Here is a 24,681-nt window from a genome sequence, read left to right as displayed (position 1 = left end):
AAGTGCTGGGATTACAGGCTTGAGCCACCGCGCCCGGCCGCCTGTGGGTTTTTAACTCAGCTGTTCAGCGCCCAGGCGATTTCAGTATCCGCCTTCTTTGTCGTTGTGTCTAGTGCGTCTGTTTGCTTGCTATACCTTCACTGAGCACAGCGGGCTGCTTCACTGGCACAGGGCACGCCTGGGCCTGGGCCCTGCCTGCCCCGCTGGGTCAGTGGTTGAAGTCAGGATATCTGTTGGGCCTCTAACTGGGTGGGGCGGGCTGATCTGCTCAGCGTCTGTCTGTCCACTTTCTCGCATGCTTGTTCTCTGGAAGGTTCCCTGCCCTGAGCCTGTCCTGCAGGACCCCAGCTTGCAGCTCTCTGCCTTCCCTTCATGGTGCTCCCTGACGTGGGCTCTGCCGACTCTTGGCAGATACTCGTGTTTGGATCACAAAGAGTTGGGGCCACTGTCCGGTTCAGTGCAGCGACGGGATCTGGCCCCTTGATTTTGATCACATTCGTTTTCCTGAACGAGAGTGGCCTGAACACGAGCTCCTATCTCAGATGGGCGGTCACCCCGTCTCTCCCGTTTCCGTGAGGTTAATGGGGTGTGCTTGGGCCTCCCTACCCAAAATGGGGCTCTAAAGAGCTTTCCTTCCATTTCCTGGCCCACGGATCTGGGACAGCCAGGTGCCACCCACCCATCCTTAGTGCCTCCTAAGCCATGTCGGAAGCAGCAGCCGGTGCGTGACCACCTTGTGTGCTCTGAGCGCCCGGTGCAGAGGTGCCTCCTGCGGGGCCTCTGATCTCCAAGGGCGGTTTCCGGGAGCAAAGTGAAGTGAAGGGATTGGAAACTCAGGCCACTCAGCCAGCAGGGATGGGTGAAGTGTTCCACAAAGCCTGTAAAATTCTTCCAGAGCTTCGCACTGGCTCCAGCTTAAATTTGATCACTAAAGAAAACTCTGTGTTGCCTGGCACAGTGGCTCAGGCCTGTAATCCCAGCACTTTGGGAGGCTGAGGCAGGTGGATCACCTGAGGTCAGGAGTTCGAGACCAGCCTGGCCAACATGGTGAAACCCCATCTCTACTAAAAAAATACAAAAAAGTTAGCCAGGCGTGGTGGTGGGCACCTATAATCTTAGCTACTCGGGAGGCTGAGGCAGGAGGATCACTTGAACCCAGGAGGTGGAGGTTGCAGTGAGCCAAGACCATGCCATTGCACTCCAGCCTGGGCAACAAGAGCGAAACTCTGTCTTAAAAAACAAAACAAAAAATCACGTGTTGAATTGTTTGTCAGACGACTTAGACAAAAACAAGTAGGTGAAGGGTGCGTTGACTCAGCCACGAAGAGCTGGTGGGTTGGGCTCCCAGTCACAGATGGGCATGGCCAGCGCCCCCCAGCCTTTCCCAGATGACCAGGGCCGCTCCATCCACCCTTCAGGTTTCCCTTTTCTCATCTCCCTCCTCCCTCCCTCCCTCTCTCCTTTACCTCCTTCTCCTCCCAGACCCTCTGCGGGTACCCACTGTGCGGGCTGAGTCCTCCCTCGGCCCCTTGGAGCACTTAGGGCTCCCTGCGCTAGTGTGCCTCGGCCACACACTGCCCCTGCGGTGGAAACAGCTTGTCTCTACAGTCGGGCGGCCTGGCCCCTGATCCTGGACTTCAGGGGGCTTTTTGGGGAGTACTCTGTGGTGGGCTTCCCTCCGCGCCCCCGGCATGCTTCCCTCCCAGTGACTCGGCCTCTCCCCCTGTCTCCTTTGTTCGCCAGTATGTCCCGGAGGACCTCCTTCCCGTCTACAAAGAAAAAGTGGTGCCGGTTGCAGACATCATCACACCTAACGAGTTTGAGGCCGAGTAAGTTGTTTTATTTTATTTTATTTTACTTTATTTATTTTTCAAGACAGATCTCGCTCTTGTTGCCCAGGCAGGAGTACAGTGGCACAATCTCAGCTCACTGCAACCTCTGTCTCCAGGGTTAAAGCGATTCTCCTGCCTCAGCCTCCCAAGTAGCTGGGTACAGGCGTGAGCCACCACGCCCGGCTAGTTTTTGTATTTTTAGTAGAGATGGGGTTTCACCATGTTGGCCAGGCTGGTCTTGAACTCCTACTTCAGGTGATCCACCCACCTCAGCCTTCCAAAGTGCTGAGATTGCAGGCGTGAACCAGGGTGCCCAGAAGAGTAAGTCATTTTAAATGGCAAACGCTACCAGTCTTTCCCCAGGGAGGGCTGCAGAGAACGTGCCGGAAGGGTCTCCATTCTGCCCTCGGGCTGCCTGTTCCGCTTACGAAGGGGTCCTCAGGAAGGTCCTGCCGTGGGGCGAGTGCCCCTTGATACTAGAGCAGGATGTGGTGGGGGCGCCTGGATTGGAGAAGTCCCTGCCCACCGGGGTCCCAGGCTTACGCCTTCCCTTTGGTGGCGGCAGCTGTGGGCGATGGGGAAAGTTCTGTTGCCCCTGTGCCTTCCTGAGGAGCAGGGCCCCTGGGAGAGAAAGGGGAGGGGCGACTTAGGGAGCTGTGGGCTTGCCTGGGCCACCACAGCGGAGGGAGGGTGGGGGCAGCACAGGCGGCCAGGTCACCTGCTACCCTGTGAGGGGAAGAGGAGTGTGTTGGGCCGGCCTGTCTGATACCGAGTTTGAGAAGGTCTTTCTCTGGGTGCATGGCCCCCCAGCTGAAGAATCAGACACCAAGGGGAAGCCGCCCGCGCCCCAGTGCCATTAAGAGTGAAGCTGCCTGTTGAGAAGGCTGGTGCCTGTCATAGCTTAGCTCTACCCGGCCCTGAGCCAGGTCCCGAGTCCCCCATTCACGCAGGGGTGGGGGGGGCGCCTGGACTCTTGGAGGCCTGGGATCCCTGACCTGGGCCTGTCCAAACTCGGCGGTGGCATCTCACTCCAGACCCCTGAGCCATGGGCAGCCCCCTGCGTGCATTAATCGTTAGTGGCTCTTTGACTTTGTATGGACGTCAGTCACCCATGCTGAGACCCTGCGCTATGGCATGGCCTTAAGTGGGGGCTGTGGCTGCCGTCCATCACCTTGGTTACGTATAAACAGCAGCCATGATTGGGCCTTGCCTGACTCCTGTCATACGAGGGTCCCCTTTAGAAGCAAACCCCACATGTTGCAAAGGCCCCGGCCCGTGGTGGCCAGTGGACGAAGTAGCTGCCTGTGGGGATGAGGCTTTCCAGAGCCGCTGTAGTTTGCGGAATGTCAGCACACAACCTGGAGAAGAGAGGCTCACCTGTCCCCGCCTGCCTGCCCCCGCCTGTCTTCCAGGTTACTGAGTGGCCGGAAGATCCACAGCCAGGAGGAAGCCTTGGCGGTAAGGAGGCCCTCTGGGGCCTGTGCAGGGCAGATGTGCCACTCATGGTGGGAACAGGAGACGGGCTGCCTGAGTGGCACCATTGCGTCATTTGTCCCCAGCAGTGACTGAACCGTCTGTACCAGTCAGGGGCCTCCAGAGACCAGCAGGATATGTGTGCGCGTGTGTGCATGTGTGCGTGTGTGTGCATGTGTGTGTGCGCGTGTGTGCATGTGTGTGCTTACGTGCGTGCGTGTGCGCGTGTGCGTATCCGTGTCCGTGTGCGTGTGTGCGTGTGTGTATCCGTGTGCATGTGTGCATGTGTGTGTGTTGTATATGTACGCGTGTGTGTGAAGACGTATTGCAAGGTGGTGGCTTGAGCTGTTTAGGGGATCCTGGGCATGTTTGGAATTTGCAGGGCAGGCTGTTGGGAAGGGCAGGCTGTTGGGAAGGGCAGGCTGGAGGCTCGACACAGGAGCAGATGCAGCCGCCCAAGGTGCAGTTTCTTCAAAGTCCTTTTTCTCTGGGACTTGGGGACTATGGGTGTCACGCTAGCATTGAGCCTTGCTTGAGTCATCTTAGTCTGTTGGGGCTGCTGTGACAAAATGCCTGAGACTGGATGATTTATGAAAAACGGAACATTAGGCTGGATGCAGTGGGTCAACACCTGTAATCCCAGCATTTTGGGAGACTGAGGCGGGCAAATCACCTGAGGTCAGGAGTTTGAGACCAGCCTGGCCAAAATGGTAAAACCCCACTTCTACTAAAACTACAAAAATTAGCCAGGCGTGGTGGTGCACGCCTATAATCCCAGTGACTTGGGAGGCTGAGGCAGGAGAATCGCTGGAAGCCAGGAGGCGGAGGTTGCAGTGAGTTGAGATTGGAGATTGCACCACCGCACTCCAGCCTGGGCGACAGAGTGAGTGAGGCTCCTTCTCAAAAAAACAAACAAACAAACAAACAAACAAAATCCCAGAACTTTGTTCCCCACAGTTCTGGAGGCTGGGAAGTCTAAGGCCAAGGCTCCGGCAGGCTCATGGTCTGGCGGGAGCTGCTTTGCTGCCCAGAGTGCGCCTTGTTGCTGCATCCTCACCTGTGGACGGCGGAGGGCTTGAGGGGCCCATGCTGCTCCCTCCAGCCCTCTCATCAGGCACAGAGAAAGGGGAGCCCTCGTGACTTAATCACACCCCAGAGGACCCCCTCTGAATACTGCCACGTGGGTGCGATGTTTCAACATGCATTTTAGAGCGGGCACTGTCAGACTGCAGCAGGAGTCCACGTGCTTTGGGCTGTGTTCCCGAGCAGCCTGAGCCTACCCTGAGTTTTGTCTTCACAGCCCAGGAGCCTTGTCCTGGGAATGGGCCACTGCAGCCGCCACTCCTCCCACTCGGGGGCCTTTTGCTGACCTGGTACTGGGCCCTGGGGCTGCAGAGTCAGCTGGCCCTGGGGCAGGGTCCAGATTCTGCTATGGACATGTGCTGGGTGGCGATGCAGCACGTGTGTGTGTGCATGGACGTGTGTGTGTACAGCACGTGTGTGTGTGCAGGCACGTGTGTGTTTGAAGCATGTGTGTGTGCACGCGTGCTGCCTGCTCTGAGGCAGCCGTGCAATAGAGACAGTTTCCACAAGAGTTACAGAAAAACCAAAGTACAGAAGGGCCAGCTCCTCCCCGCTGCAGGACAGGCACGCGTCTGTCCACTTACCTGCCCAGCCTCCGATGGGGAGGACCCCACCAGTCACCTGCGTGGACCCACGCAGTTTGGGCTGACAATTTGGGAAGGATGGTGGCTGACCAGGTGGCTGTCTCCCCTCCGGGAGTGCCACCATTGAGAACGGGCTCTAGGGGAGTGGCGTGTGACGGGCCCTGGGGGAGTGGCGTGTGACGGGCCCTGGGGGAGTGGGGTGTGACGGGCCCTGGGGGAGTGGCGTGTGACGGGCTCTGGGGGAGTGGGGTGTGACCGGCCATGGCTGACGCTCCCCCTGCCGCTGCCAGGTGATGGACATGCTGCACGCTATGGGCCCCGACACCGTGGTCATCACCAGCTCCAACCTGCCCTCCCCGCAGGGCAGTGACTACCTGATTGTCCTGGGGAGCCAAAGGAGGAGTAAGTGCCCCCGTCATGCACCGCGGCCTCCTCTGCTCTTCCCAGAGGAAGGCGTCCTTTGGGGCTGCAAGTATGTTTTAGGTTCAGTAGCATGAAAATTATGCCTTATCCAGCACCGGAATGACACCCCCATTTTACAGGCTCTTGGGGGTCGGGTGGGATTCCCAAGACCGCACAGGTCTTGATGAATGGCCTGGCTGGAACCCGCTTCCACGGACCCAGCATCATAGGCCTCCCTTGGAGCCGGACTGGGTCCCTGAGTTCGCTGGGAGGACCCGTCCGCCCGGCTGTGCTGATTGTTTACACAGATACCACTGGGTTGATTTTCTCTGAACAGTGTGAAAATGACACAGAAGGCTGGGGCCATGCCCTAAGCTAGTGGCCGCGAGTTCACACCCATGGCCCCGAGAGAACAGTTGTAGCCTCCTCGCCGCTCTCTCTCTGTTCGGACATGGGAGCCTTGTGGGCACACACATAGGCACAAATGCACATACACACAGGCACACACGTGGACATGGGTACACGCACACATGACACGGGCACATACAGGCATACATGCACACAGGCACACAGCACACGGCACACGCACACATATACACGGACACGTGCATACATGCGGGCACACACACGTACATGCAGGCACACACATACCCGCAGGCACACACACATACATGCACACACACATGTGGACAGACACACTTGGATGCGTGCAGACGTCTCCTAGTTCTTCACGCCGTTGTTACTCTCGTGAGCTGCACAGCGACCCCCGAGGCCGGCCTGGCTGTGGCTCTCTGAGGCTGCCGTCTTTCCCTCGCGGCGGTGGTGGGGTCCCCATGCAGGCCCAGAGCCCCTGCAACCTGAGCGAGGCCACCCTGTGCTCTGCCCCGTGACCCTCCCTGCCGTTGTGCCCGGGAGGACCAGGGACGGGGAGGCTGGCCCTGGCAGAGGAGCGGCAGATCTCAGTGACCTTGCCCATCTTCTCCCCTAGGGAATCCCGCTGGCTCCGTGGTGATGGAACGCATCCGGATGGATATTCGCAAGGTGGATGCCGTCTTTGTGGGCACTGGGGACCTGTTTGCTGCCATGCTCCTGGCGTGGACACACAAGCACCCCAATAACCTCAAGGTCAGCCACACCACCGCTCCCCTCCTCGCCCACTCCCACGGCACCTCGTGGGGAGCAGGGTATGAGAGTCCTGCTGAGGGGGTCCCTCCTGAGCTGACAGGGCCTGGACCTGAGTGCCGGCCCCAGTTGCGGGGCAGGGCAGTAGCTGGGCCGTGGGCTCCGGAGTTGCACCTGTCACCCTCAGATCGCCTCCCATCTCCCCTTATTTGGGACCTAGGGATGATCAGAGTCTGTGGGGCCTCAGGTGGGAGATGTGTCAGAACAGACCCACGGGGGTCCCACCCGAATTCAGATGCCGTCTGCGTGGCGTTGACGCAGGGCTGTGGGGTGCATGGAGCTGTTGTGTCCCGGTGACCTGGGGCTGCTGCGGAGGAGTGGCACCTGCAGCGTTTCCCGGTGTGACCATGGCAGTGCCCTGAGGGACTGAAAGGCCAGAGCCGCCCATCGGGGACAGTAGGCGGGAGGCTGAGGACAGGGTCCAGGCAGGTGTGGACAGCTCTTTCCCAGCATTGTCGGGGTGTCTGCCTGCTTTACAAGTTTGTAGAGATCGGGTGGCTTTGCTTAGACACTGGGCGGAGTGGGTCTGCTGGTCGACGGGCGTGGCAGGTTGGGATGTGAGGTCTCGTGAGCCTTTCTTGTGTGTCCCGTGGTTAAGCACGCAGCTCGGTGGGGACAGAGGAGTTTCGCTGCGACTGTGGCGCTCAGATTCATGACCTCCTGTGCTGCGTGCAGCACAGTTGCACTGTGGCCTTGGCAGGTGGTTTTGTCAGCCAAGTCCTCTTACCCTTGGAGTGTGTCTTCCTACAACATTGTCCAGACCCCTGCTGTGCTCTGAGGTGGTCCCCAGCCCCTGGGCTCAGCCCCCTAAACTCCCCTGGGTGCTCCCTGCTGCGTCTGCAGTGGGTTTAGGTAGGAGGGAGGGGCCTGCCATCCCTTTGGAATGTGGAGCAGGGCGGGGATGCCATGGGAGTGGCAGGAGGAAGACACCGTTGGGTGCGCCGGGGAAGGAAGAGTTCAGAGGTCAGGACCTGCAGGTGGCTCTCCCTGTCCTGTCTTTGCCGGGCCCCTCAAGGGGCCATGTGTCCCCCAGGGTACACCTCCTCCCCAACAAGTCAGTTTCAGCCGAGTGTCCTGGTGTGTAAAATGGAAGAGGTGGACTGAGGCCCTTCGCCTCCCATGGGACTAGCCCTCTGCACACCCCGAGCTGGAATGCACAGCCCCCTCATTCCGTCCCTTCTGGCCCCTCAAGGGCAATTAAACAGGGCCATTAAGTAGGCCTGCCGTGTTTAATTGGTGGTGCAGAGCAGCAGAAACGTGCCAGCTGGTGCCCCGAGGAGGCCTCGCTGCCGGGCCACCCAAGGTCACATTCTGGGTTTGGCCAGCCCAGGCTTGTGGAGTCAGGGAGCAAGTTCCCCGTGCTTCCCCAGCACCTTTGACTCTGAGGCATCACCGAGTGATGATCGGCCGGGCTTTCGGCAGGAGTGCTTCCCGCTGTAGACTCGTTATAAGGAGTTAATTCTGGGCACTCTTACCAAGCTCCTGCTGCCTGCCAGGTTCTATGCAGGTCACGAGGCTGTCCTTTCTGTGAGCCATCTCTTGTCCAGAGCTGGTGGCTGGGACCAGGCATCCCCTCAGCCGTCCAGGCTCTCCGTGGTGGACAGTCCGTGGCCTGTCCTCCAGGGCTCAGCACGTGTGCTGGCACAGCTGGCTCCCCGGTGGCTCGGAGAGCGGGACGGCCTTTGTGTTCACTGGAAATCCCCTCCCAGCAGCAGTGGGCACGTCGGGTGTCGTGAGTGGGCCAGGGGCACAGCGAGTCTCTCCTCCCTGCAGGTGGCCTGTGAGAAGACCGTGTCTGCCTTGCACCACGTTCTGCAGAGGACCATCCAGTGTGCAAAAGGTATGGCGGCCAGGCTGCGTGGGCTGCGTGGGCTCCTGGGTCCTGAAGTGGGTGGGATAGAAGAGCCGGCATGTGCTGGTTTCGAAGGTGTGACCAGTGTCTCCTGCTGGTGTCACCTTTGAGAGTGGGGGCAGCAGGCAGCAGTGGGAGCCCCTCTGAGATGGGAACTCTGCCTGCCCCGCAGCCCAGGCCGGGGAAGGAGTGAAGCCCAGCCCCATGCAGCTGGAGCTGCGGATGGTGCAGAGCAAAAGGGAAATCGAGGACCCGGAGATCGTCGTCCAGGCCACGGTGCTGTGAGGGCCGCGCCGCTCACCCGCGACGCGCAGCGCGTTGGTGTCTCCGTGTTTGTCCCTGTGAAAACATGTAACGTCTGCCTTAGAGCCATGACCGAAACGTGATATTTTTTTCTTTCATGAGTGTCCGGCATCTGCTGGTCTTCATTGTGAAATGTGCCAGTTGTGCTTTGTGAAAATGACAAAGCGGTCACAGAAATTTGTGATCTGAAAACCCAGCTGTCTTCCCCACAAGGCTCCTGGGCCTCCGGGAAGACAGGCCCGTTTGCCAACTCAGAGGCATTCCATGTGGGAGGGTGAGTGGGTGAGGCCGAGCCTGCTGCGCCTGGAGCCTCGAGTGGGCCCTGGCTGCCGCTACCACACAGGGGCCGTGTTGCGCGTGGACTGGGCCTGGGTGGCCTCTGTCTTTGCATCTCTGAGAAGGAGTTGGGTGGTAACTGTTGGGGTCAGAAAGAATTCTGCCAGCTATCTTGACTGTCATTCTGATCATAGCCTCTTTGTTCCTGCACTTGAACTTTTGTTTCTTACTTTGCTGCTCGTGTGGTCCCTGGCGATTTCAGATCTTAGGCTGTTGTTTCACCGTACGGAAGGGTTGATGTGAGCTTGCTCGAACGCACACAGGTGCAGCGACAGGGACTTTCCCAGGCCCCGGCAAATTCCAGTCGGTCGGCAGACCTCTCAGGTATCCGCAGGGCCTCCTGTAACCCGTGGCCGTCTTCCAGGAATCTGCCGCACCACATGAGGAAGATGCTAATGCAGTAAGGTCCGTGCTGGGCCGAGAGCAGCTTTGAAGCTCCAGAGAGCCACCCCGTCAGGTTCCTTGTGGAAGCTCCCCGCATCCGTGCTGCAGCAGGCTGAGCACTGCACGTTTGCCACGTGCTGCCCGTGACAGCACATCAAGCCACAGCGTTTGTAGACAGGACAGAGGGGTGCCCGCCCCCTGCCCCTGCTGGCACGGCAGTTCCTAGGCCCTTGGGCAGGCTGGGGTGGCGGCAGAGGCCACGGCACCAGCTCTGACAAGTCCCATCATCCTCTGCTCAGCAATGACCTCCCTGGCCCCACTTTGCCCAGAGTTTGGGGTCCCTCCAGGTATAGCTATAGGCAGCAGTACCTATCTCTGGCCTGCCTTGATTTCAACCACACCCCTATAGCCCTGCACCCCACCTCTGGGCATGCAGAAGTTTGTGTCTCCAAGGAACCCACAGGTGGAGAGAAATCGGGAGATGCAGGAAGTGGGGGCCCATGGGGCCCCTAGGAAGCAGACTCTCCAAGGGGTACCCCCACCCCACTACCTTCCCCACAGACGGGCCCCTCCCAAAGCCCACACCCTCCTGTGAGACCATTCCAGTGTCTTCTAGAAAGACTCACTTGCCGGGAGTGCATTCTTTGTTGAAAAATGCCCTAAGGTGAAAAGATGCAGGTTTATTGGAACCCCCCACCCCCGTCCCACTCTTTCCCACTCTGTTCGATCTGAACATCTTCATGAGTGTGCGTCAGGGCGCCCGGCTCCCTCACCTCAACCAGTGAGTCAGACACAGGTTTCCCAGCCGTGTTTCCTGGCTTCGAGGACACGAGTGGCAGGCCCCTTGCAGCCCAGGGCCGCTGGTCCCTGCAGGGCGCTGCCTCACCAGCAGGAAGGAGGAAGGCTGTAGCCGGAGCCTGGCGGGGAGGCGGCCTCCCCGGTGTGTGAGTGCAGGGGTCCGCCAGAGCCACCTGGGCCTCCGGAGGGCCTTCAGCTGGAAATACCCTCACTGCCAAGTGGAGACTGCGGCGTGTGCCACATTGCCAGCCACCAGGAAAGCTTATCTTTTTCTTTTCTTTTTTTTTTTTAAACATCAAGAGCACATATAGCACGGGGGAGAGAACCTGAATGCCTGTTCTGTGAGCTGGTGAAAACCCAGCATGAGAACGCAGTGTCAGGCTCCTTCTGCCCGTGCAGTGGGTGTTACGGGCGGTGTGCCCTGGCGAGCGAGCTTTGATTCTCGGTTCTTTGAGGCTCCTTTCAGAGGCTGAGTCCCCACATCAGCATTAGTTCTTGGACTTCCCTATATTAAGCAAGAATTAGGAGAATGGCTGTGCCCACAGGCGCCTCCTGTAAATCCTGAGCTCTCTGGCGCAATCCGAAACTTCTCTTTTGTTTTCTTTGGCTGTATCGGCCGAGCCAGGAGAGGCCTGGGCTGTGACTAAGGAGAAAGAAATCAGCGGTTTCTGAGAGCAGACGGTGGCTTTGTGGGTGCAGGGCTTTTGTGGAAACTGTCAGCCTCTGTGGGAAGTGTCCGGCATCCCCTCCCCAGACTGCCTGCTGTCACCACAGAGCTGCTGGAGCCTGCCTTGTCCACGGCCCATTTCCACCCGGGCATGTTCGTCTCTCGTGACTTGGGCAGAGGCCCCCGGTGGTCCTGCGTTTCAGTTTCCCATCCAGGAAGGTAACCATGGGCATTGGCAGTGGGTTTCCATATGGCTTGGATCCAAATTAGAATTGGTCTTTGTGTTCGCTTTCCATCGTTAATAACAGGCAAAATAATGAGAAGAATTTACTTTAAGGTGAGAGATGTATTAGTCCAACATTGCCTGCTCATTGTCAGGGTACAGAATTTTAATACTTTCTTCATCCAGTTTTTCAAACTTCTCCTTGTAGACCATAAGGATGAATTCCCCGACAGGATCCTTTTTAAAATCTATTTTAAATTGTTGTCTGGTCCTGCCGAGGTTAGTATGTGCATCTGCTGTTTTTTCAATACATGTAAACAGGTACAGTGTGATGCTTCATTTAATGTCCTGTTCTTAAGCTCGTTAGAGGAGTTTTGAAACGTTTGGTCTTATGTGGACGGAGGCCAGCTTGGCTTAGCCGTGCTGATGAGTAGGTGAGGGATGTCTCCATCTTGAGATCACCAGGCAAGAGAGTTGCCTGCACCAGTGGGAGGCCCAAGCCCCTGGGGTAACAGTCCCCACTGCCACCCGAGGTAAGAAAATAAAAACTATGTGGTTGGGCTCAGGCCTCTGTCATGCCTGGTGTCTGAGAAGGCAGAGCCCGCAGTAGGGTGCAGGGTGCAAAGCCCTGGGAGGGCGCCGGCCAGGGAAGGTGGTATAGATGGCCCTCAGATTGCTGGGCCCCGAGCAGCTCCCCGCCCTGCCCATCCACCTGCCCTGGCTCCAGCCTCGTTCTCTCTTTAGTTTAACTGTGCAAAAAGAGGAGGTTGAGAGTGTTCTGGTGACTGGAGCTCTTCTCCTTGTCTTTCCTGCCTTCTAATGGGGCCACTTGTGTCGGGGCAACAGGGTCCATGTTTACGCGGATCAGAGGTACCCCTACCGAGTGGCCGCACTACTCTGCTGCCCGGGTAGCCAGGAATCTCTCCGTCTCTCCCCTGCCGCCCGCCTGGTCTCATGGGCCTCCTTCACACACCGCTCCCTGTGGATTGCCTGCCTGGGCCCAGAGCAGGGGAACTGGAGTTTGTGCGTGAGCAGAGCATGTTATGTGCAGACAGGGAAACAAGAACTTTGAACCTGGCTTTCTGAGTCTGGGGGGAGCTGCGTGGCCCCGACACCACTCTGCCCGCCAGAGGAATGTGCCTGCTGAGCCTTTTCCTTCCACACCGCCTCTGGCTGCCAGGCCAGCGGCTTCCACTGAGACTCCCTGGAGAGCCGGCTCCCGTGTCCATCCACCGAGCACTCAGACGGATGCTGATCACCAGGGCCGAGGGGGAGCCCAGAAGGACCCCAGGCCCTGGGTAGGGTGGCTCTGGGAGGCCAGGTCCACTGCCCAGAAGTCTGTCAGCCCTAAGCCAGGGAAGACTGGAGCTTGGCCTGGTGGGTCTGCGTGGACGCCGCTCCCCCTCCGGACTCCCTGCACAGGGGAGGAGGCCTGAGCCTCTGTGGCCCTGTAGCCGTGGGCAGAGCTGGGCCTGTCATGTGCTCCTGCTTGGCAGGTGCAGGTGCTGGCCATCTCAGGCGGAAGGAGGTGGGAATCTTGGATATTTTTTTTTTTTTTTTGAGATGGAGTCTTGCTCTGACACCCAGGCTGGAGTACGATGGTGCGATCTCGGCTCACTGCAACCTCCGGTTTCCGGGTTCAAGTGATTCTCCTGCCCCAGCCTTGCGAGTAGCTGGGATTATAGGCGCGCGCCACCACGCTTAACTGATTTTTGTATTTTTAGTAGAGACGGGGTTTCACCATGTTGGCCAAGCTGGTCTCGAACTCCTGACCTCAGGTGGTCCACCCAACTCGGCCTCCCAAAGTGCTGGGATGACAGGCGTGAGCCACCGCACCTGGCAGAATCTTGTAATTTTTATAGACAGCACCTCAGTTTCTGACTCCAGCTGCGTACCTCCTGCCTCTGCCAGCAGCGGTTGCCACCAGGCCAGAGCCAGGGCCAGGTCCCTGCGTCCATCTCCCCGGTCGGATGGACATGAGCCATCCTTCTAGGACACTTTTTTCAGTGTGCGACTCCTCTCTGTTAGGTGGGAGGAGCCGGTGTGTGTGGCCTGTGCCATGCTCAGCAGTGCGTGGCTGGGCTCTGTGTGTCCCCTGTCCCTGCAGGGCCCAGCAGGCATCGTAGCGTGGCAGCTGTGTCCAAGCCACTGCCTGGACATCCCATGACCCACCAGGGTGCACGGTCACTCCCGCTGGGGGCTTCTGTCACATGTGTGTCTCCTGTCGACTCTGCACTTCGTTGTCAGAGCAGAATGTTTCCTGTTCTCAGTGCGTGAAGACACTGGTTTTCAATCTGCGTCTAAACCACTTTCCTGCCTTTCATTGTAACACAGTGTGTTCATTTGTTTAAAACAGAGTTTAATGAGTAATTTAGATCTGACTGGTCACTATCTTAAAACTTTATATTAATAAAAAGTTCTTCCTGGAATTTTTCTTTCAATTCTGGCAGAATAAACAGGCATTTTTAAGTTTTCCCACTGTCTGAGCCGAGCAGGACCCTGTCCCAGAGCAAGAGATGTCCCCTTCCATCCCTGACCCCCTGCCTGGGACAAGCCTTGTTGGGAGACCCCAGCTTCAGGGCTGTGGTGGGAATAGCACCCGCAAATGCCAGCCTCTCCTTTCTTCCCATCCACCAGTTCACTGCGAGGCCATTTCTGGTGTTTACGCAAGAGGAAGCCCATTTCTGGTGGGATATGCCTTCCAGTGCCACAGGGCCACCGACCCCACGCATCTCTGTCCTGCCCATCAGTCCTGCCCTTGCTGGGATGGACAGCAAGGGCGAGCCCAGTGTCTGGCAGATAGGTGGGTGGGAACGGAGAGGGGAGAATGCCATCCTAAGCCTGGGTTTCGGGAGCCCCCACACGGCCTGGGTACTGCCTGGGAAACCTGTCCTACGTAAAACCATGGGCCTCGCCTCGCCCACCGGCCTGCGAAGCCAGCATCTCTGTGAAGGTGGATGGAAGCACCTTTGTCCTCATTTTGAGCTGCAAGCTGGGTCGGCGGCTTCTGAAGCCCTCAAGTGACTTTCTTTTTTCTTTTCTTTTTTGAGACGGAGTCTCGCTCTGTCGCCCAGGCTGGAGTGCAGTGGCACAATCTCAGCTCACTGCAAGCTCTGCCTCCCGGGTTCCCACCATTCTCCTGCCTCAGCCTCCCGAGTAGCTGGGACTACAGGTGCCCGTCACCACACCTGGCTAATTTTTTGTATTTTTAATAGAGATGGGGTTTCTTCATGTTAGGATGGTCTCGATCTCCTGACCTCGTGATCCGCCCATCTTGGCTTCCCAAAGTGCTGGGATTATAGGTGTGAGCCACCGCGCCCAGCTGCCCTCAAGTGACTGTCTAACCCAAGACCCAGCCCCTAGCAGGAGGAGGGTGGGTGCAGGGCTGGTGGGACAAAAAGAGGCCTCAGCAGGCCTGCCAGACCCTTCCAGTGCATCCCAAAGCATGTCAAGCAGCTAGGAGGACCTGTGTCAAGCTCAAGCCATCGTAGGTCCCCATTAGGTATCTGAAGCCCGTTCTTGGTGACGGGAGGCGGGGAGGCGCTGACGTTCTGGGGAATGGACCTGAGTCCTCGGCTGGCTCTGCCCTGAAGGGGGTGAGGTGTGTGGTGACCTTCTGGATGCCCTTCATGGCTGCATCATTCCTGATTCAGAACTTTAGCCGGAGCTTCATCTAGTGATTGCAGAATTGGACCAACGGGAGGACTGCAGCGTGGCCCGGTCCATCCCTCGAATGGACCAACGGGAGGACTGCGGCGTGGCCCAGCCCCTCCCTGGAATGGAGCTCAGTTCTTCGGAGGTGTCAGCACCTGTCACCTCTGTGGTCCCCCTGCCGAGGGAGTGCGGCCCCCGCGAGGTTCGGGGGGATTTCGTTGGCCGGAGTGGCCGGCCCTGCGGGTGTTTGTGAGCCTTGGTTCCCACAGCACTGTGTAGCCTGCGTCTGTTTCGCGCTGGTCCTGTTGAGGTGTGATGGTTCCTCCCCATCCCAGGAGCTCCCTACCTGTGACTGGCTGAACACCCCGTACCCTGCCAGCCACGCTAGGGGTTGCTGTTGGAAATGGTGGCAGCTGACTCCCTAAAAACCTCCCCGTTGGAGGAAAGAGCACGCCTTGCCCCTGCCTGCCGGGTCCAGGCCCCCTCTCGTCCTGTGCTCTGTTCTCTGCCTGGGGGGCTGGCCTGGGTGTCCCGGCGTGGGCTTCCTGCAGGACTTCCCAGGGCAGAGCCCTCGGGGATAGGAGGCCAGGGCTCCCTTCCCTGCCCAACCTGCGCGATTCTGAGGCCCAGCTCCAGGTGTTGGCCAAGGGCGTCTGCTCCTTCTGGGTTCCACCTGGCTCCTTCACACCTGGGTGGTGACATTGCAGTGCCTCTGGCTTGGCCGATCTCGTGTTCCCCTGAATCACATGCACCTGTGCAATAAAGCCACAGACTATCTCCAGCAATGCCAGGCTGGTTGCTGTGTCCCAAGAACAAGGAGAAGGTGGAACCAGGGGCTGCAGAACCAGCCCCTCCCCACGAGGCTCCCCTCTGGACACCGCTCCCTGTGGAGGACACCAGGAGCCACAGACCCCAGACCACAGAGCATGCAGGGGAGGGCACGGGGCTGCCGGGGCAGGGTGTCTGCTGCCTCGTTCACGGGATTTGCTCCTTGTCTGGCACACTGCTGCCTGCACTGCTCCCGTCCCCTGTGGTGGCTACTCTGGGCCTACAGGCCTAATCCTGTGTGGCATGAAAGTGTCCTAAGGCTACTGTGACAAATTTCCACAAGCTGAATGGCTTAAAGGAGCACATTTGTTCTCTTACAGTTGCAGAGGCCAGAAGAGTCTAAAAACAGTCAGCAGGGCTGGTTCCTCCTGGAGGCTTGGAGGGACTGAATCCTTTTCCTGCCTTGTCTAGTGTCTGGAGGGCGCCTGCATCCCCTTGCTCACGGCCCCTTCCATCAACAAAGCCAGTAGTGCCACATCTTTCCACCTCTCCCTTACTCTGACCTCCTCTCTTTCTCTTAGAAGGACCCTGTGTGACGTTGGACCCACCTAGATAATTTAGGCTCATCTCTCATTTCAAGATCCTTAATGTAATCCCACCTTTAAGTACCTTTTGCCAGGTAAGGTCACAAATTCACAGGGTCTGAGAATGAAGATGTGGACCTCTTTGAGGGCCATGATTCAGCCCACCCCGTCTAGAATGGAGTGTGTTCTGCAGTGGGGGACGCCTATGCAAACCTATCACGAAGTCCAAGGAGGCAGAGAGGCCAAAGTAAGCTGCCCTTGGCTGGGCGTGGTGGCTCACCTCTATGATCCCAGCACTTTGGGAGGCTGAGGCGGGCGGATCATGAGGTCAAGAGTTCAAGACCAGCCTGGCTAACATGGTGAAAACCCATCTCTACTAAAAATACAAAAATTAGCTGGGCGTGGTGGTGGGTGCTTGTAATCCCAGCTGTTTGGGAGGCTGAGGCAGGAGAATCACTTGAGCCCAGGAGGCGGAGGTTGCAGTGAGCCGAGATCGCACCACTACACTCCAGTCTGGGAGACAGAGCAAAGTCTCCATCTAAAAAAAAAAAAAAAAAAAAAGCAGCAGCAGCTGCCCAATCCAGTTTCTCAGAAAGACAGTTTCTCAAAAAGAAACATTTAATAGGGACTTAGGAACAGAAGCTATGTCTGTGTCTAGGGCCCACCCGTCACCCCCAAGCCTAGGGCTTATGTACCATAGGGGAGTGGCCTGTGTGGTTCAGCAGGGGTGTGCTGGACAATTGAAGCAGATAAGCATCCCAGTCATTTGCTCTAAGGGCAGGATTTAGGGTAAGTACCTGCTCTTACACAAGGAACAATGGATGAGCTGAAAATCTTAGAGGCCTTCCTGGAACTGGGGTTCATCAGATGCCAACACGGCAGGTTAGCCTCTAAGCTGGAGCGTGTCCAGGGGTGGAGCACCTGCTGGCTCAGTCACCTCCCGCTCCAAGGGTCTGAGCCAAATATCCAGTAGGAAACATGCTTGGCCCTGAAGCCTCAGCCACTGTGAGAACTCCAGCTGGGGCTTCTTTCCTCAGTGCATGGGAAAGGCCAGCCCCAAGTCCAGGACCTGCCCTTGAGGCCACGCTGGCTTAGGGCTTCAAATCTGGGTTCCTAGGATAGAGGGGCTGTGCTCCAGTGGCACAGGGGTGAGGATGGCAGAGGGAGGGAAGCCGGGAAGTGAGAGAAGGGACCCAATGGGCTGTTAGGCTCATGGGGCTTCTCGGGACACCACTGGCAGAGCGTGGCTGTTGACACCTCCCTGGAACTCGGGGTCCTCCTTTGGTGCCAGTAAACACCTGTCACACACTCGCTGGGATGGACTCACCTTCAGGGTTTGCTGCCTCCCCTGTCCTCCACCCTGGTAGGACCTTTCCAAGACACTTGTGGGGATCAGGCCGGGCCTGGCCAGCATCAGGTAGGCTGCACTTTCTGGAGGCCTCTGGTATGACAGGCCACCTCACCCCAGCTGGAATTCTGCCTAAATGACTGCATTGAGGAGATACACCCACAAGGTGCGGACTCAGGCTGTCCCTGAGAGCCTTCACCTCCACGAGGCCAGCCTGGACCCCCGCACACTGCCGTGCTCATGCCCCCATCCATGCCAGCTCCCACCAAGCCCATGCCCCTGCCAGAGAGCCCGGAGAGGGGAGGGGAGACAGACTTATCTTGCCTTACTTCTATTTTTTTTTTCTAGACAGGGTCTCACTCTGTCGCCCAGGCTGGAGTGCAGTGGTGTGATCTCAGCTCACAGCAACCTCTGTTCAACCAGTTGGCCTCAAGCAATCCTCCCACCTCAAGTTCCCAAGTAGCTGGGACCACAGGCGCACCACCACGTCCGGCTAATTAAACAATTTTTTTATAGAGATGAGGTCTTGCCATGTTGCCCAGGCTGGTCGCAAACTCCTGGGCTCAAGCGATCCTCCTCAGCCTCACAAAGTGCTGAAATTATAGGTGTGAGCCCCCACACCTGGCTCTTATTTCTGTTTTTACTGAAACAGCTCTATTGAGATACAGTTCATTCCACATGACTCAGCCATTCAAAGTGTACAGTTCAGGCTGTGATTATAAAGGCTGCACTGTTGAGGACACTAAGCCTGGATGGGTGTCCCCCACCAAGTTCAATGATGCCCTGCAAAAACGTCCACCCTAGGCCTGGACGGGTGTCCCCCCAAATTCATTGATGTCCTGCAAAAACTCATGTCTACCCTGCACTTCAGAATGTGACTTTATTAGGACAGGTGCGGTGGCTCATGCCTGTAATCCCAGGACTTTGGGAAGCCGAGATGGGTGGATTGCTTGAGCTCAGGAGTTCACGACCAGCCTGGGCAACATGGTGAAACCCTGTCTACACTGAAAATACAAAAAAGTAGCCAGGCATGAGGCCGGGCGTGGTGGCTTACGCCTGTAATCCCAGCACTTTGGGAGGCTGAGGCAGGCGGATCATCTGAGGTTGGGAGTTCGAGACCAGCCTGACCAACATGGAGAAACCCCATCTCTACTAAAAATACAAAGAATTAGCCTGGTGTGGTGGCACATGCTTGTAATCCCAGCTACTAGGGAGGCTGAGGCAGGAGAATCACTTGAACATGTGAGTCGGAGGTTGCAGTGAGCCAAGATCGTACCATAGTATTCCAACCTGGGCAACAAGAGCGAAAATTCCATTTCAAAAAAAAAAGCAGCCAGGCATGGTGGCACGTGCCTGTAGTCCTTAGCTACTCAGGAGGCTGAGGTAGGAGGTTCATTTGATCCTGGGTGGGGGTGGGGGTCGGAGGCTGCAGTGAGCCAAGATTGTACCCCTGCACTCCAGCCTGGGTGACAGAGTGAGACCCCATCTCAATTGAAAAAAAAAAAAAAATGTGACTGTCTGGAAATGAGGTCTTCATGGATGTCATTAGTTACATAAAATGCAGTTGCCCCAGGTGAGGACCCTAAATCCAGGGCCTGGTGTACTCGTAAGAAGATGACCTTGCGAGGCCGTGTGACCCCGAGGTCGATTGATTGCGGTGAAGCTGCTCCAGGCAGCTGACACCCTGGAAACCAAGACAACAGCTGCTTCAAAGCGAGGGTCCTAGGACTTGGTGCGGTGGCTCACGCCTGTAATCCCGGCACTTTGGGAGGCCGACACAGGCGGATCACGTGAGGCCAGGAGTTCAAAACCAGCCTGGCCAACATAGTGAAAACCTGTCTCAACTAAAAACACAAAATTTAGCTGGGCACAGTGGTGCACGCCTATAATCCTAGCTGCTCTGGATGCTGAGGCAGGAGAATTGCTTGAACCCCGGAGGCAGAGGTTACAGTGAGCCAAGATCGTGCCACTGTACTCCAACCTGGGTAACAGAGCGAGACTGTCTCAAAAAAAACAAAAACCAAAAACCAAAGGGGAGGGTCTTTGTAGGGCAGCGTAGGCACCGAGAGCAGGCCAGGGAGCACCTGCAGAGGCAGCCTGGGGCTCTGAGTCCCAGACTGCCTCAAAACAAAAGAATGTTTTGGGTTCAATAACATGAAAATTATGCCTTATCCAGCAAGTAGTGAATTTCCTGAGCTCCTGTGACGCCCACAAGGAAGAGAGGACTGAACAGGCTCAGGAAAGGTTTCTGTGAAAGGAGAGGGCCTGGGGGTGCAAGCAGGCTCACGTCCGGGGTGCCCAGGGCATGCTCGGGTGTCAGCAGCTGAGCCAGCAACACCAGGATGACGCCCCCATTTTAGGGGCTCTTGGGGGTCAGGTGGGATTCCCAAGACTGCACAGGTCTTGATGAATGGCCTGGCTGGAACCCGCTTCCACGGACCCAGCATCATAGGCCTCCCTTGGAGCCGGACTGGGTCCCTGAGCTCACTGGGAGGACCCGTCCGCCCGGCTGTGCTGATTGTTTACACAGACACCACCTGGTTGGTTTTCTCTGAACAGTGTGAAAGTGACGCAGAAGGCTGGGGCCACGCGCTAAGCTAGTGGCTGCGAGTTCACACCCACGGTCCCCAGAGAACAGTTGTGTGTGCGGCCTCCTCACCGCCCTCTCTGTGTCTGGACATGGGAGCCTTGCGGGCACACACGTGCACACACATGCATACATGCAGGCACACAGACGCACGCACACGCAGATGCACGCACACATGCGAACACATGCGGATGCACATGCACACACGGACGCACAGGTACACACACACGAATACACTATGCGGACACAGGCACACACACATGCGTGGACATGCACACACACACACACAGATGTGTCCAGACATTTAGTTCTCACGCCCTTGTTACTCTCAGGAGCAGCACAGCGACCCCGAGGCCGGCCTGACTGTGGCCACTGAGGGGCCAGTCTTCACTTTCCCCTGTGGAGGGGATGGGGCCCTCATGCCCGCTCTGTGCCCCAGTTTCTGAGTGAGGCCACCCTGAGCTCTGCCCCTGTGACCTTCCCTGCCTTGGTGCCACCCTTCCTGGAGCTGGGACACGGACGCTGGTCCTTCCTGAGTGGGAGTCGCGAGTCCTTTGCCTTCTTCCCTGTCTCCTACTTGTAGCCCTGAAATGTGCTTCCCTGGGCCCCGCCTCGCGTTTCCACATGGAGACAACACAGGCTGCGCTCCCTCCCCTGCTGGCACCCTAGTCTCTGATGGAGACCGTGGCCTCTCCATCCAGAGAGGGGGCCAGGCCCCACCATCCCTGAGCTCTGTCTGTCTACGTCTCTGGCTGCCACTGACCCCACCAGCATCTTGGCCTCTCGACAGACCCCCTCCGCCTTGACTCTGTGTCATACCCAGACCTCACGACATGCTCCTGGGCAAGGCTGCGTCGGCAGTGCCCTGGCCTGGGCTGTGGTCGGACCACAGAGGGGGCCCCCTGACTGAGACCACACCCTGTACTCCCAAAAGAGGTCATCCTGCCTATGCCAGAAACCCCGTCAAGTACATGTGCGCCCCTGGAGTGTGGGCCCAGAGGCCGGCCACATTTAGCCAGTCGTACATTCATTCAGGCCGCAATTCTTCCTTATCCCTGGGCTCAGGGCCGCACCCAGACACACGAGGCCAGGCACGCATGACGCAGCAGCTCTTAGGATCTGTGTCCTGTGATTCTCTCACTCTTAAGGAGCACAAAGGTGAGCGCAGCCATGGGGCAGAATGGGGAAGGAAGAGGGGCCAGCGGTGGCCCAGTTGGCTCTGCTCAGTCTGAATGGCACCTCCCACTGCTCCCAGGCCGGGCAGCAGCCTCTAGAGCAGAGCAAAGCCCATTCTTGTCCTTCCAGCCGCCTCTCAGGGGCTCACCCGCTCCCCACCCCCGCAGTCAGCCCTGCGGTCAGCTTTCTCTACAGGCAGCTCCGGCACACGTAGCTTTCTCTGCCCTGCACGTTGTCCACGACGCTCCCTGCCCCCAGATCCCAATGTCCCTGCCACGGCTCAGCACAGCTCCTTGATCTGGCCCTGCGTCAGCATCCCCTGGTGTGGCTACACGTGCTGCAGAGGAGCCTGGGAAGTGTGCCCTACATGTGTTGCAGAGGAGCCTGGGAAGTGTGTCTTTTCCATCTGTGAGAAGTTCTATAGTTTTTCTTGCCCTTAAGAGAGGTGGGGGGCCGGGCGCGGTGGCTCAAACCTGTAATCCCAGCACTTTGGGAGGCTGAGATGGACGGATCACGAGGTCAGGAGATCGAGACCATCCTGGCTAACACGGTGAAACCCCATCTCTACTAAAAAAATACAAACAAACTAGCCGGGCGATGTGGCGGGCGCCTGTAGTCCCAGCTACTCGGGAGGCTGAGGCAGGAGAATGGCGTAAACCCGGGAGGCGGAGCTTGCAGTGAGCTGAGATCGGCCACACTGTACTCCAGCCTGGGCGACAGAGCGAGACTCCGTCTCAAAAAAAAAAAAAAAGAGAGGTGGGAGAAGGATCTGGGCAGGGAAGGCCCGGCCCGTCTCTGGCCACCTATGACACTGTAAGCCTCTTGGAGAGGGGCCATGCCTGCCTCGCTCTGCAAGCAGACCTGCAGGGTGCCTGGCACAAGGACATTCAGATGTGGGAAGGAGGGAGAGACAACCTGGAAAGCGATGAGTGTGAGCTCAGTTGATGGTCAGGGACGGTACCCAACCAGGGGTGGTTGTGCCGTGGAGAGCTCGTGGAGCTCTGAGCTTTCAAATGCTGGAGTCCAGACCCTGCCTTTTGTGGGATAGAAAATGGGAATTGACACTGCTTCCGGGCAGCTCAATTAGGATGTCTTAGATATTCTACCTGGTGGTGGAATGATTAGATTACTCAAGCCTACAATTTTCTCTCTTGCACAATTTGCATCCAATTATGTTATTCTGTCTCTAGTCTAGTGCGAATCTAATCTCATCTCCATCAATTGACCCTGCTTCATAACGCACGTTTCCTGACAGCAGTTAGAGGAGAGGCTGAGTGAGGCTGTGGTGGCATCTCCCAGCTTCTCTGGGCTGGTAAGGATACTGTTGGCTTTGCCTGGCTCCGCGCCAGACCCTCTCTGCACAGACAGAACCTCAGCTAACACACAGCTTGGCTGCCCTGTTCTGCCAGATTGGGAACACAAGGCCAGCAACACCTGCAGGCCCTGGGTGCGGCAGCTCATGCCTGTAATCCCACCACATTTTGGGGCTGAGGTGCGTGGATGACTTGAGCTCAGGAGTTCAAGACCAGCCTAGGCAACATGGCGAAACCCCATTGCTACAAAAAACACAAATAATTTGCAGAACGAGGTGGCATGCACCTGTAGTTCCAGCTGCTCAGGAGGCTGAGGCAGGAGGATCACCTGAGCTAGGGGAGGTCAAGACTGCAATAAGCCATCATGGCCCCACTGCACTCCAGCCTGGGCAACAGAGTGAGACCTTGTCTCAAAAAAAAAAAAACAAAAACCAGGCCTGGAGCGGTGGCTCACGCCTGGCATCCCAGCAGTTTGAGAGGCCGAGGCAGGTGAATCACCTGAGGTGAGGAGTTCAAGACCAACCTGGCCAACATGGTGAAATCCCGTCTCTACTAAAAATACAAAAATTAGCCAGGCATGGTGGCAGGTGCCTGTAATCCCAGCTACTCAGGAGGCTGAGGCAGGAGAATCACTTGAACCCGGAAGGTAGAGTTTGCAGTGAGCCAAGATTGCACCACTGCACTCCAGCCCAGGTGACAAGAGTGAAACTCCATCTCAAACAAACAAACAAACAACCACCTACCAGCTGTGGGAAAAGTGATGCTCACTGAGAATTCTGGGTGGAGGGTAGGAGACCCAACCGAGATGACGCCGTCATTCAAGAGTGAGTGACAGTGGACTGGGGACCCGCAGCTGCCTGCCCAGCCCGGGGGCCATGCCTGCCTCAGGAGCTTTAGAGTGAGGGTCTGGGCTCTCAGCGTGGGGTGGTTCCTTGCCTAGCATCTGCTCCATGCATTTATATCGGCTGGGGCCCCAGTGGAAACGGGCAGCAGTCACGGGGGCAACCCAAGGAGCGTGTGGTGTCCAGTGTGTGGAAGCAGTGTGCCCTTTCAGGACGGGGCCCACATTACAAACGGGGAGCTCAGGCCAGGCTGTCCTGGGCTCCTGCACTTTCTGGACATTGCACGCCCACCTCTCCACCTTCTTGTCCTACCCGTGACTTGAGCAGGCGCCCAGGCTGCAGGGCAGACTGCAGGAGAGGGGCTGCCTTGGGAGGGGGCTGTAGGCTTCTGCTGCCCTGGCTCCCCGTGCCATTGTTTATTTATTTATTTATTAGTTAATTATTATTATTTTCAAGACAGGATCTCTCTCTGTCACCCAGGCCAGAGTTCAGTGCTGTGATGATGGCTCACTGCAGCCTCGACCTCCCAGTTCAAATGATATGATCCTCCCACCTCAGCCTACCAAGTAGCTGGGACTACAAGTGTGTGTCACCAAACCTGACTAATTTTTTATTTTTTGTATGTAGAGATGTAGAGACTATGTTGCCTAGGCTGGTCTCAAACTCCTGAGCTCAAGTGATCCTCCCACCTTGGCCTCCCAAAGCTCAAGCCATTTTTAACATTGCCGAGGCAAACAGTTTTGGGGAAACATGCCTGAACGAACCATGAGTAAGACCCTCATGTTCTCTTTCTGGCTCTTGGGGGTCTGGAGGGAAAGTGGCTCATGGCAGGTCCCAGCACGTAGACCTGTTTTCTGGTTCATGTGCCAGGATGGGGAAGGACCTGAGCCGTCAGGGTCCTGGGGATCCAGTGTCTTAATTCATTCAGGGTAGCCCGTCCTGCCCTCCAGACTGCTGGGCACAACCGGGGCTCTGTCCCAGGCCTCAGGGCTCCTCCAGGGCAGCTGCCGTGACGTCGTGGCTATGAGGCATTCAGCTGCCTCCCAGAATGCGCCATGCTTTTGCCCAAGCTGGAGTCCCCACTCTGCTGCTAGCACCAGGACAGTCTCACCTGCCTCGGCCTCTGGCTCCTCCTCCTCAAGCTTCAGGTCTGAACTTGGGCATGGTCTCTGCCCAGAAACCTTCTGCATCTCTGTCAGATAGATCCCCATTTACCTCCAACAGGAGCCTTCCTTAGGGCACTTGGTAAAATTTCACATCCATGACAGTGACGGTCACCGCCCCCATGCT

The 24,681-nt window shown here is 57.3% G+C and overlaps 1 protein-coding gene and 1 pseudogene across 2 annotated transcripts in view; both read left to right on the top strand.

Annotated features, from left to right (window-relative positions):
- The window catches only part of PDXK (pyridoxal kinase), a 23,174-nt gene extending 11,728 nt beyond the window's left edge, over positions 1–11,446 (top strand). The window contains exons 5-10 of the mRNA XM_026447437.1: positions 1,744–1,829; positions 3,245–3,290; positions 5,263–5,374; positions 6,363–6,499; positions 8,330–8,396; positions 8,581–11,446. Coding sequence (XP_026303222.1) covers positions 1,744–1,829; positions 3,245–3,290; positions 5,263–5,374; positions 6,363–6,499; positions 8,330–8,396; positions 8,581–8,693 — 561 coding nt within the window. The 3' untranslated portion in view covers positions 8,694–11,446. The remainder of the gene's footprint in view (positions 1–1,743; positions 1,830–3,244; positions 3,291–5,262; positions 5,375–6,362; positions 6,500–8,329; positions 8,397–8,580) is intronic.
- LOC113219767 lies at positions 8,976–16,481 on the top strand (annotated as a pseudogene). The gene is made up of 8 exons (XR_003306759.1): positions 8,976–9,083; positions 9,841–10,022; positions 10,984–11,115; positions 11,966–12,027; positions 12,300–12,417; positions 12,542–12,621; positions 13,590–14,115; positions 14,429–16,481. The product of XR_003306759.1 is annotated as an uncharacterized LOC113219767 (transcript).
- Positions 16,482–24,681: the final 8,200 nt, after the last annotated feature.

Source organism: Piliocolobus tephrosceles, chromosome 19 (assembly GCF_002776525.5).
Source record: "Piliocolobus tephrosceles isolate RC106 chromosome 19, ASM277652v3, whole genome shotgun sequence".
NCBI classification, from domain to species: Eukaryota; Metazoa; Chordata; class Mammalia; order Primates; family Cercopithecidae; genus Piliocolobus; species Piliocolobus tephrosceles.
This window is presented reverse-complemented; position numbering and strand designations above follow the sequence as displayed.